Raw genomic sequence first — 13587 nt, 5'->3', positions numbered from 1 at the left:
TGCTTAATAGGCAAGTGGAGTAGGATTCTGGATCCTTTTCAGTCATGTACTAAAAATGTATTAGTACACTGAACTGGATGACTGAGACTGGAGGAGGACGATAAAGGAAGGTAGCAGCTATGAGGCAAGTTTGTGCATGTGTCTCGCAGTTTAGACACTTCACGTTTGCTAGCACTGCTTTTCTTCCTTACCAGTATGTGCGTCTTGCACCTGCTTACACAGTGCATCATTTAGGGAATAATTGTGCTGGGCATATTAAAACCAAGTGTTCAGTCACTTGACTTGGTCAATGTAACAGGTGTGTTACTGAAACAGACCAACCACTGAACATGAGGTTTACTTAATTCAAGCAACATCTGTGTATGTATTGCATATATGTATGGCCCAATACACCAGCACACACACACACACACACACACACACACACACACACACACACACACACACACACACACACACACACACACACACACACACACACACACACACAACGCAGACATGCATACATTTGTGGGTGATAACTGGACTGCACCACTGTTTTTTGTAGCTCTCACGTTATGGCAGTTATACAACATCTAAGAGCTGCTGCATATCACCTCCATCACAGCTCTCAGCTTCTTTGCTCAATAAATTGGGGCAAAGCTAAACATAATGGGTAGAAAACCCATTATTGTTACTCATACCTTTCAAGTGACTTCCTTATGAGGAATGCTCTACATTTTGAGTCTTAAAGTTCATGTTCTTCACTGTTCCACATTCGAAGGGCATGTTACACATTCAGCATGTTGAGATTTTTTCTAATTAATGTCACAGACAGCAGAGAAATATACTCAGTAATAATGAAAAACTTTTTACTTTTATCATATTTAGTGGCAGCAACAGTTTCAGGTGATAAACAGAGAACACTGGACTTTGTGTAACCACTGGACTTTGTGTAACCACATCACTCTGTATTCCGGCTTTGCACTTATGCAAGGTCCAGTGTTCTCCATTATCACCCACTTATAAGTATATACATGTAGACATGTAAACATTTACAAATATACACTTATAACATATACTCATATTGATATACATAGAGAAAGAGAGATAGGTAGACAGGTACTTAGTGCATGACATACATATGAAGGAAGACTGATATGAGAATACAAAAAGAGATGCTTGAAGACAGAAAAAGACATACTGGCTGACAAGTCTATCAGCTTTGCCCATACTGTAACTGTGGATTATGCTTAATTTTCCAAAAAAAAATACTATACTGAAATTTCAGGACCAAAGCAACAGTTTTATCATATAAAAATAACACGGTAATTTTCATATGGCTACAATGAGCAGTAACACACTTCAATGCCAGCACTACACTACTTATCTGGTTACCCTTTGCCCTGCAAAACATTAATATCTGTCATACTAACAGCAGTGATTAGAAATCTTCTGTGAGACATATGGCCGTCATGCTGTCAGCAAAAATAAAAATATGCAGTATAGCAAAATGTTCTAGGAATAAATAAATAAAAGAAATGTAAAAGTAATCTTCTCTGAGATATATGGCTGTCATGTTATCACCAAAAAGAAAAACACCCAGTATAACACTATTCATACAATTCTGGACATCAGCAGTACAGAAAAAGGCACCAGACCAAAAGCAAGCAGAGAAGAATTATTTCAAAGAATAAATAGTAGAGTAATTGCAAGCAATACTAAACTTACCAACAACGAAGATGATTTTTGAGTTCTTCAGCTTATCTGTTGAAAGAGCAAGTGATGGCATGTTAATATACTATGTAAACAAGCAAAAGAGAGACATCTACTACAGCACACCTCGCAAAACAGAGCTACAAAGTCACCCTGCAATAATTATATTACAGAGTTCCCTTCCTGGAAAAAATAAGGCAGGGCTATGCCTCATCCTTTAAGGAAGGGGAGGGGAAATAAGACAACACCTAATAAGGAAACAATGGAAAAAATACAATAAGCAAACATCTAATTAAAAATAAATCCCATGTTATGGGTAAGTGCGGACTTTGTATCTGATTTAAACAGAGTTATGTTTACATTACAACTACCTTCAGATGTGCTAGTGTGCACTTTTGTAGAAGTCCACTTGGAACACCCTGCACCCATTTTCAAAGTACTGCTGCCTCTCCTCCTAAATGATGGCTCTGATTATTGTAATCCTTGTAATTTTGCTTGCCTGAAAGAAACTTTTAACTGACTCCTATTTTTTCTTGCTTGTGGTCAAACATATGTTGTCATGGAGATAGTTGCTGGGTTGGGTTCTGAGGCAGCAGTTGCATTCCATTTTATAACTGTAGCATTTGACCCAAGTAATTTACTTTTAATTTTTACCCTGCACAATACTTTTGGCCTCTGGAAGAATTTCAGATGAGGAGTAAAACGTGAAGTGCAGATAGCACCTTTTGTTCACACGTTTACAGGGGTAGAAGCATTACAAATATTTAAAACAAATCCACTCTGTGAAGGAATGTATGTCTAAATATTACTACAAAGCCACTGCAATAATTTCAGGAACTGAGGTTGCTCTCTCTCTCTCTCTCTCTCTATGCGCAAGCTTGCTAAGTCTAGGAAAGACAAAGCCCACAGAACACTGTTGTTCAATATAAAGTTACAACCAAACAGAACATCTATGCAATGATTTTAGATTTCAAGAATGTATTTTGTAATGGTCTAGTAAATATTAAGGGAGTGGCATGAGACTGTAGAAACAGTGGGTAGCTTTAAACACATGTAATTAGCAGAAACACAGTTAAACATCACAGACTAAAATACCTGCACATACTAAACAAATGAACAAACTATCAAAGAATGGTATGGGTTTTAAACAGTGAAAAGATTTAAATAATGGTGAAACATACACGGTGATTTATGAAAGGTGTATTAAAAGAGTGGGAGTAGGGATGGAGGAATGTGCTGCAGCTTGGGGCAGAATTATGTAGGAAAGACAATCTTGAAAGAGCTATGAAGACAGCTTCAACATCTCAATTTACGTGGTAAACCATTACGCGGGTATACTGTACAATGCAGAACCTACATCAGTCTGCATCTGGCAGTCTGCTAGTTGGTTGGATTTCAATAGATCAGTTACAGTAATATACAAAAATACTGACTGCATCTAAGCAGAAGAAAAGAACCAGCAATATTAAATAAGAAATGCAACATTAACGCAACAGTTAAACAGATAGAATACCATCATTTGACAGATGATACAGCTGTGCAAACTTACTGTCACAGTAAATGTGCTAATAAATTACCATTGCAGTATCCTATGCTATTTGGGTCCTACTCCCTCGTGACCAGCCAGCTTTCAAAACATTACAGTGCCTTCCACGTGCTCTTTTGGGAGTTCAAGAGGAACTCCATGAAAAGACAGAGCACAAATCTCTTCCAAGCTTTCCACCTAGAATAAAGGGAGACAACAGCCCTGAAATAATAATGCTAGGAAACACAACCAACAGTGAACTATATACATAAGGGTAAATACATCCCCACCGTGGCAAAATAAAAGATAAAAAATATGTGAAATGAAGAGGGCTGGAGCGAGGGAGGGGGCGGGTATTGCAATAATGGCCTATTAGGACATCTGCTGTTATGGGAAGTTCACTTACACAATTGTAATATATCGAATGCAGAGATCACTCATGCAATATCCTGAGCTATATCCGTAGATTAATACAGGTTAGAAAATCAACAAAGGGAGGAGACCAATATACTAAAACTCCAGAATTTCCTGGAGAATGATCCTAGCAAAGCCTGTAATGGACTAAAAAAGGAATTCAGTTTGTAGTGTGCTATAAAAGTGTGCACTAAGGACCAAGTTGCTGCCTCTAGAATCCTTCTGATGTGCACCCATTTCCAGCAAGTCACTAAAGAAGCCATTTCTTTTGTGGAATGGGCCCTAACTGCCTGGATGTGGCTTATTACAGTGAGTGTAACAAAAAGCAATAGCAAGAAACAAACATTCTGAAATGGTCAGCTTAGACACTGGTTGTCATTTACTCTTACTGTTATAACAGTCAAACAGCAGATCAGCTTTCCTGAAGTCTTGAGTTTTGTCTAGGTAGCATCTGAGCAACCTGTGGGCATCTAGCGCATCAAAAATCATTCATCTCTTCTTGTGTTCATGAAAGAAAACAGGGACATTAACAGTCTAGCTTAAAGTAAACTCTGAGATAAACATTAAAGGATTATTTCTCATACACACCCTGTTCTTTGCAAAAGATGTGCTACGGTTGACTCATCATAAATGCTTGTTAACTCAGATACTCTCCTAGCAGATGTGTTAAGAACCTCAATTTAGCCCAATGAGTTAGTTCAAATGGAGTCAAAGCAAGCATTTCAAGTACAAAATTAAGTCCCAAGGAGGAGCCATCTCTTTCCTAAGTAGATGGATATGCAACACCACTTTCAAAAACTGTTTAACTTGAGCATTATTAGAAAGGGATAGCTCTAAGGGCAGACACGCAGAAATGTATGACAATCACTTCTTGACAGAGGAATAAGAAAGGCCAGAGCACAGTAACTTGCACAACTAATCAAGAACCAGAGGCAGCTGGTGGATCTGAAGAGGTTTCTGTTTTTTAGACTGGCACCAACTAGAAAAAACTTTTCCACTTGCATATATATGATTTCCAAGTAGTACTTTTTTTCACCTCCTTTAGTACTAGCTGCACATACTCAGAAAAAAAAGTGCCTGAAAGGTATCAAAATTCTATCCTCCAGACAGTTCGTTGAAGATTTATCACGTTGGGGCATATCAAACAACTCCTGCCTTGTTTGAGCAATTCCAGTCTGTAGGGAAGCTTGTGGTAATTGCCTTTGGCCAAATTGAAAAGAATGTAGAATCACTGTTGCCTAGGCCAAAAGGAAGTCACCACTTCTGGATATTCAGGAGAGCCCTGGATTTCAGTAGAAAGAGTAGAAAAACATACAGGAACATTCCCATCCATGGGAATGAGAAGGCTGGAGTCTTCCTGGCCTGCCTGCAAGGAGTCCTGGAGAGGAATTTCTCTAGCTGTCTGCTCTGAAAGGAGGCAACCAAATCTGCTTGCAGTATCCTCACACAGGTGGATCAATCCTTAGAAGATCCTAAGATGTTTCCATTAATGGGGTCTCCCTGGTCCTACTGAGTTTGTGTGAAAACACATTTTTCTCTGACAGAATGTATGAAGCCTGCAGAGTTAAACTGTGCTAAGATGCTATTTCCTTGGCTATCACAGCCAGTCTGCAAAGAGGGTAGGATATGGTACCCCTTGTTTCTTTATGTTACACATCAATGTAGTGGTACCTGTTTACTTTAGAAGTCCTAGAGGGCTAGAGATGGTCTGAAGCTTTCAAAGCATTGAACACTGCCCACCATCTCTCTAACATTTATGTGCTTCTGTCTGTCTGAAGGGTTCCAAAGAGCTTGTATGTTTAATGCTTTGGGAACTGCATCGATGACAATTGATACATCGTAGTCACAGACTACATAGGGGCCTGAAGGAAGGGTATGAGACCTGGATGGCAACAGAATTGGTCTATATACCAAAACAGCATCTTCTTCATATAAATCCTAGAATTGGGATCTGGAAGAACAAAGGGTACAGATACTAAAACAAGAATGATCTTGGGTACCATTGTCCTTCCCACATGTGGAGTCTGGCCAGAGGAAGCAGGAGAACCATAGATGCAATGTATCCCCAAATCCTCAGAAATTCCCTTGCATATGACCGAAAAAAGATGAATGTGGCCTGGATGAGGAGGAGGAGAGGCCCGAGTAGGCCAATAGCGATGCTGATTGGGAGGGCTGTCCTTGACTTTTTTTTTTAAGCGTTTCCTTTCTTTTTGGAGACTCCTTACCATTGCTTTTTAAAACCATATTTGCTGGAGCCTTTCTGCATAAACAGTTTATTGAAAATAGGAACCAAAGCAGAGGGAAAAATCTGAGTCATTCCTTGTATCAACTTTCCCCTTCCATCACACATCTTTAATACCGTAGCTGCTGAAGGGCAAAACAGAACCTCTATCTAAAGGAGAATTTAAAATTTTCATTCTTCCTCAACTGATGGGTCTTGGATCTGACCTCAGATCCTTCTTGGATGCATTTACATAGACTCTTGGAGCTAACTCTTGAGCTTCTTCCTTTACCCACAATGCCCTAGAACTCTAATACCTCAGATCAAGTTTGCTGTCCCAAAACTGAGACAGCTAATTATAGCATAATATAAAAGGAAAGTTAACAGAAAAGAAAGGGCTTAAACCTGGAACACAGGTTCCTTATTCCCTATCAGGTCACTCCCAGAAGTAAAGGGAAGGGGGAAGGAGGGAGGGAAGATGAGGAAGAATAAAAATGGACAACACAGATGCATAGTTATGGTGAGTAAATAACTTATATTTAATGTTGTCATTTTCATTCATTCTTCAGCTGATGTGACAGAGTCCCCAGCTACATGAATCTAGGTGGCCCTCATGGAAGGATAATACAGAGTACTGCACAACAAAAGACAGCTCTGTTTCTGGAAATCAAATCCAATATGTAATAAGCAATAAAGGTATGAGCATTAGACCAAGTGCCTGCAGCAAAAATGTCATCAATGGAAGCAGAAGTAGCAGCCATGGAATCTAGTGAAACAAGCCTTAGGAAGTCTGGGCAAGGAAATACCTCTCACTGTAAACAAACAATATGCAATATGTTAACCACTTTGCCAATGTAACTTTGGAAACTGGTTTTCCAAATTTATCGGAGGCAAAAGAAAAAACACAGATCTGTTTTTCTGAGGTCTTTTGTTCAATGGAGATAAAAATGGAGTTGTCTATGTGTATCTAAAAGATGAAGCACATATTCACCCTTATTGGAGAAACTGGGGAAGAAAACAAGTAAACTGATGGCTTGGTTAATGTTTGCCTCTGAGGCTACTTTGGGCAGGAAAGAAGCATTAGTTTGTAAGGTAACCCTATCTTTATGGAAAATTTGAGGAGAGTGCTTGGAGTTCAGACACTCATTTGCTGAGTTAACAGCAACTAGAAAGGACATTTTCCAAGAAAGAAACTTGAGGTCTGATTTGGGTGGTGGCTCAAAGGGGCTCTAAGTTAAACTTTGAAGTACAACTGCTAGATCTTAATGTGAAATAGGGCCTTTAACTGGAGGCCTAAGCAAAAAGGTACCTTTAAGGAAAGCTTTACATAATTTGGATGAAGCCAGATTTTCTCCTAAGTATGATAATTCGGTACTTGCATATTATCGCAACCGCATTTTCGCAGTAACACTGGTTGCTTCCCCGATAGTGAAATCTGACCATTAAATGTTTTAAAATGTCATGCAATGTGTTTTCTTTCACAATGAAGGTTCCTTTATGCAGGGATATCAATAAAAAAAGGAGAAACCTAGTGATGCCTTTTATGCATGCAGTAAACTGGCAGCATGTCGTAAGAAACCCAGCTTGACCGGCAAAAACCCTGTTTGGAGCTCTCCTGACTGCAACTTCTGACAACTGCCTGTCCGCATTACTTACTGCAACTTTATCACTGAAATGTTTATTTTGAAGTATGTTTACAAACTGTGAAAAATAAATAATTTACCAAAACCATAATTCCTGTATCTGTGTGTTCCTTCTTAGAAGGATTCCTTCCACAGAATGAAAATAACCCATTCGTCAGTAACAGAGCACCCATGACGATTCAAGCGTGCAAAATAGGAAGAGGAGTTTTTCAATTTTTTTCTCTTCCTGAGGGTAATCCAAACGCATTATTCGGCAATAACAACTTTGAATAACACCTTATAGTGTTTCCTACACTCGTTTTGATTTCAGGATACAAATTACGCAACCGCAAAAATGTGGTTGCGATAATACGTACGTATCGATAATTCAAGATGGCTGCTAACTGGACTTTGATAGTAGAAAAACTAGCTCTCTCATGAAAAATAGATGCTAAGAAATCCAAGACAGCAGGAATAGGAGCATTAAAGGGATACTAATTCCTATGATGGGCCAGCAGGAAAACCTTCTCCATTTACTCTTGTAAATCTTCCTGGTGGAAGCTTTTCAGGATGACAGTTAGCTGGTGAACTGGGGTAGAAAGTCTCAGCTGTCTGACTACTAAAGGAATTGGAGAAACCATTGTGTTAATTTGAGGCCTACAATGTCTGAATGCACCATCCCCATAGGATGAGAGATCAGATCTGGACTGGCGTCAAGTGTCCAAGGTGGACATAGAAGATGAGACCAAAGGAAGGGAAACCACACTTGATGAGGCCAACAAAGAACAATGAGGATAACCTTGCTCTTCAACCCAAGTGCTTTCTGAAGAAATTTGGGGATTAGAGGTATGGGGGGATAAGCGTAAAGGAGAACAGAAGGCCAAGCATGGACTACAGCATCTCTTGGTGACTCTCCTGGAAGGGAGATCAGGGCAAAGAACCTGCTGCACTTGTTGTTGTGATGCAAGGCAAACAGATTGCAGCAAGGTCGACCCCATCAGCATAAAATTCTCTCCGCCTCTATATGACTGACAGACCACTCATGAGGCCTAAGAATAGACCTGCTGAGTTTGTCCGCTTGTATGCTGGATTTCCCCTGAGATGTGTGTTGCTATAAGAAAGTGGTTGGAGGAGATCACCCACTGCCACATTCTCACTGCTTCTCAACAAAGAGTGTAAGACAGGGTTCACCAGTTTGTTGATGTACCAAACCATGGATATGTTGTCCGTTTGGATAGCAATCATCTCAAGAGAAGGGAGTCCTGAAAGTCCTGCAATACTAGGATGACCACTCATCTCCAGACACTGATGTGCAGACTGGTCTCTTCCAGAGACCATGTGCCTTGGGCTGTCTGTACCAAGAAATGTCCCACCCCCCTCAATGGGAGGCATCCATGGTCACTGTGGCTACTGGGGGTGGAAACAAAGAGGGACATCCTTGACATACTTTGTTGGACTGTACCCATCAAAAAAGGTAATTTCTGCAAACCCAGGAGATCTTCATCTGTGAGGACAGTGGATGTTGAAGAATCGACCACTGAAGAGCATGCATATAAAATTGAGCAATCAGGACCAAAGTTATAGCATTTGAAAGTGCAGATATCTTCTGGAACATCTGCTCATTTTGATGCTACAGTATGCATTCTGAAAATCAACAGACCACATCAAATCATCTTTTCATAGGTATGGTAGAACGGACTGAATCATGACCATCCCGAACTTGGAGTTCTTTACAAATTGATTGAGTTTGCTGAGATCCAGAATTCAGAGCTGGAATGGTTCATCTGAGAAGGAATCTTAAATCCCTTGGTTTTATGGGTCTCCTCTGCCCCGAGGACAGTGTCTTTCATTACACCTCTGGTATAAGTTTCCTCCCATGAGTCCTGGAAAGGACCTTGTGACTTACAGAACCACATCTTTCCACCTCTATGCCAATTTCTGGGAAAGGATCTCTGTGGTGGAGAAAATATTCCATGGCACATAAGGTCTTCCCATCTAGTGGCAAATGAGATCTAAAGTATTGCAGGGTTCTGGGACATTATGGTTAAAGAGAGGAGCTAAAGTCTCAGATCAGACAGTCTAAGTAAATGTGACTGAACTGGATCTGAGGTCAGATCCAAGACCCATCAGTTGAGGACTGAATGAAAATGACATCAGATCAAAAATACTTGTGTGTCTGAGTTACCCTTCTTAACTTGTCAGACTTCGTAGGAATAGGAGGTTGACTATCAGGGTAAGCTAGAAACTGCGAGAAAAAAAAGTTCTCTAAAGCAGGCAACACAGGAGTAATAGCTGCAAAATGTGGTATTTCCAACTGTAATAGATCATAATACAATTTCTGTGCTACAGTAATTTATTTCTGCTCCTAATGAAAAAAACTCTCTTCTTAGATATAGTTTCTAAAAAGAAAAAAATCTTCAAGAGGGAACTCTGAAATAAAAAGTTATGTACTCACCACAGTGTTCCATCTGCGTTGTCCATTTTCATTCTTCCTCAACTGATGCGTCTTGGATCCGACTTGGACCTGACTTGGCCGCTTTTACCAGATCCTCCCTTTTATCTATAATGCCCCACCAACCTAACATACCTCAGATCAAGTTTGCTACCTGTATTGATAAAGGAACAATACCTTAAAAGAAATAATAACAGAATAAGAAAAAAAAAGCTGGAGCTCAAACAAGGAACATCAGTTCCCAAAGAAAAAAACTCTTGGGTCCTTCCAGGAGCAAAGGGTAGGGGGTAGGTCAGCCAGAAGTTGAGACAGAATGAAAATGGACAACACACATGGAATGTTATGATGCGTATGTAACTTTTTAGTTTGATGTTATTTCCATTCATTCCTTGACTGAAGGGACAGATTCCCCAGATAGTTGAACCTTGGGTGTCCCTCATGGAAGGATGTTGGGGAGCACTGCAGAGCCAAAGGCATCTCTGTTCCTGGAAACCAAATCCAATTTGTATTGAGCAATAAAAGTATGAGCATTAGACCACGTGGCAGCTGCACGAATGCCATCTATGTAAATTCTTGACCAAAAAGCTGATGAAACTGCCATAGGCCTCGTGGAATAATCTCTAGAGGGCTTATGCAAAGATAATCCTCTTTTACTACAGACAAAGGAGATACAAGCAGTAAACCATTTGGTCAGTGTAACTTTGGAAACTGGCTCACCCAATCTGTTAGGAGAGGAGACGACAAACAACTGGTCAATTTTCCTGAAATCCTTGGTTCTGTGGAAATAAAAACAAAGTTGTCTATGCACATCCAAAAGACAGCGCATGTATTCTCCCTTATCTGAAAAGTTTTGAAAGAAAACTTGGATGTTAATGACCTGGTTAATGTTAGACTCAGAAGCTAAAACGATGGGCTTGTCTGCAAGGACACCTTGTCTTTCTGGAAAAGTAGGTAAGGAGATTTTGAAGATAGAGCCTGAAGTTCACATACTCATCTAGCTGAAGTGATAGCAACTAGAAAAATGGTTTTCCAAAACAAAAATTTTAGATCTGACTTGGCTAAAGGTTGAAAGGAAGTTTGGGTCAGGGCCTCAAGCACAACAGTTAAAGCCCAAGGAGGAGCAATATCATTTAGCAGAGGTCAAAGTGAAAAGGCCCCTTTGAGAAAAGCTTTACATAATTTAGAAGAAGCTAAGGTAAGTTATTTTTGCCTAGATGAAAATTTGAAATGGCAGCCAACTGGAATTTAACAGTAGAAAAAGCCAGCCCCTTCACTGAAAATTGACAACAACAAATCCAGCATAGCCAGTACAGGGGCAGAAAGAGGATCCAGATCCCTGTTAAAGGCCCAGAATACAAATCCCTTTTATTTACTTTTATGAATCTTTCCAGTAGAAGTTTTTTGAGAAGATAAGATATGACAGACCAGGGAGGAGCGCCTGGTCGGTCTAGCAATTAATGGAACTGGAGAAACCATGTGGTCAGTCTGGCGCCTGTTAAGTACGGATGAATCATACTTTCGTGATACAGGAAGTCTGGACTGAGATCCAGTATCCTGGGAGGATGTACAAGATGAGACCAGAGGAAGGGGAATCAATCCTGATGAGGCCAAATGGGTGCAATGGCAATAACTGTGCTTTTTAGCTGGAGTGTTTCTTAGAAATTTGGGAATGAAAGGTAATGGTGGGTAAGCATAAAGAAGACCAGAGGGCCACTCATGGACTACAGCATCCTTGGTGACTCCCTGTTTTGAGTGATCAGGGAAAAGACCCTGCTCCACTTGCTGTTGAGGGAAGAAGTGAAGAGATCACAGCATGGCTGGTCTCATAGATGGAAAATTCTCTGCACTACTTTGACATTGAGAGACTACACCTGCTTAATTTGTCTGCAATCACATTGGCTTTCTCCAGGCTGTTTGTTGCAATTAGTGGCCTGTAGAGACTGTCAATTGCCACACTGTCATGGCTTCTCAACAAAGCAAATAAGATTTGTTTCCTCCCTGTTTGTTGATGTACCAGACTACAGACACACAGAGGACAAAGTAGTATGATTTTCACCCAAGTGAAAATTGGAAACGGCAGCAAGTTGAACCTCAAATGTAGAGTAACAAGCTCCATTATTGAAAATGGAAGAAAGGAAGTCAAGAACTACTGGGATAGGTGCTGAAAAAATGGGCCTAATTGTCTTTGGAAGGCCCAAATATCAAACCTTTTCCATTTGCTCTTATAAATCTTTCTGGAAGAAAGTAAGCATGTGATGAACCAGGAAGGGAAGCCTGGAGTATCTAGCTATTACTGGAAGTGGAAAAACATTTGGACAGTTTCGGACTTTGAATATCTTCGTGAGGTATCCAGGGATGGGTGAGAAAGAAGGTCCTGAGGAGGATCCAACACGCAGGAAATATAAAGTAGGTGATTCCACAGGAAGGAAAACCACAATTGTTGAGGCCAGAATGGCATAGTGAGGATTACCTTACACTTCCACGGAGAAGCTTTCTGAAGAAACTTGGGAATGACAGGGAGTGGTGGAATGGCATACAGGAGATGGGGGACAATTGTGAATCAAAGAGTCTCTTGGTGCTCCCCCTCTGGGGGATCAGGCAAAGTACCAGTTGTACTTAGAAATGAGGGGAGAAGCAAAGAGATCGCAGTACGGTTGGCCTCACTGGCAAAAAATCATTTCTGCCACTAACTGACTGAGAGACCACTCTTGAGGAAGTAAGATGGACCTAACAGTTTGTCTGTCAGCATGTTAGACTTCCCCAGAATATGCATTGCCAATAGAAAATGGTGGGGGAACAGATGAAAAAGACATCATCAGATGCAAAAATAACAGTACAGGGAGAAAAAAACTTAGAAGGTATACAGGCAAATATAAAGGAAAAGTACAAAACAAGCAATTCACTGATGACCCTAGAGAATTAGGAAACAGAAAAAGTAATAGTGGCTCCACTTAAAAAGAATAAATCAGTACATTTTTGAGAAGTATTTATGAAGATCCGATTGAATATAACAAGGAAGCTAAATGGAAAGAAGAGTTGAGAGTCAGTACAAAGCACTGACATAATGGATATAAAATGGGATGAGAACAGTCACAGAAACTGAGACAAAAGTAAGAAAGGCTCCCAAATGGAAAAGCCCAGGACAAGACCTAGTACCTAACTTTTGCCTTACAGTAGTAAACACCTCTGCATAAAAATATAGACACGAGTAAAAATTGTAAATATGCACATCCTGAAAAGATGCTAACCTGGTTAACAACAGGAAAAAAGTACAGTTGTGTAAGAAATCTTACCTTAACAGTGTATGTCCGAATGATCACTGCTGAAGTAGCCTAAACTCTATGGGCTATAGTCTATGCAGGATACAACCTATAGAGCTTAGGCTACTGCACCACTGATCAATATGGTGAACATCAAACATCTCCTTAAGAGTGAAGTGGCAAGTCATCCAAAAAACGATAGACCAATAATTTGCCTTCTGGCAATATATACATGATATACTGGAAATGATGCAGACTGAGTGTACAGTCCCATAGAAAAAAATCTGATCATGGCAAGAGAAATTAAAAAATAATAAAGTCATATGAAGCAATGAATCAGCTATTGCTAAGCAAGGCCATGACAGAGAGCATAAAAAAGGGGTGGAATCTAAGTATGG

At 40.1% G+C, this 13587-nt stretch overlaps 1 protein-coding gene across 2 annotated transcripts in view; it reads right to left on the bottom strand.

The window, feature by feature from the left end:
* LOC122790848 (adenylate kinase isoenzyme 5-like) overlaps positions 1 to 13587 on the bottom strand; it is a 1153343-nt gene that overhangs the window by 163014 nt on the left and 976742 nt on the right. For both annotated transcript variants that reach the window (XM_044058488.1, XM_044058489.1), the window contains one exon: positions 1711 to 1746. In XM_044058488.1, the coding sequence (XP_043914423.1) occupies positions 1711 to 1746 (36 nt within the window). The remainder of the gene's footprint in view (positions 1 to 1710; positions 1747 to 13587) is intronic.

The sequence above is a fragment of the Protopterus annectens genome, chromosome 16.part0, assembly GCF_019279795.1.
Source record: "Protopterus annectens isolate FY-2018-M chromosome 16.part0, PAN1.0, whole genome shotgun sequence".
Lineage (NCBI taxonomy): Eukaryota > Metazoa > Chordata > Ceratodontiformes > Protopteridae > Protopterus > Protopterus annectens.
The sequence above is the reverse complement of the archived record's forward strand: the minus strand, read 5'-3'. Positions and strand labels throughout refer to the sequence as shown.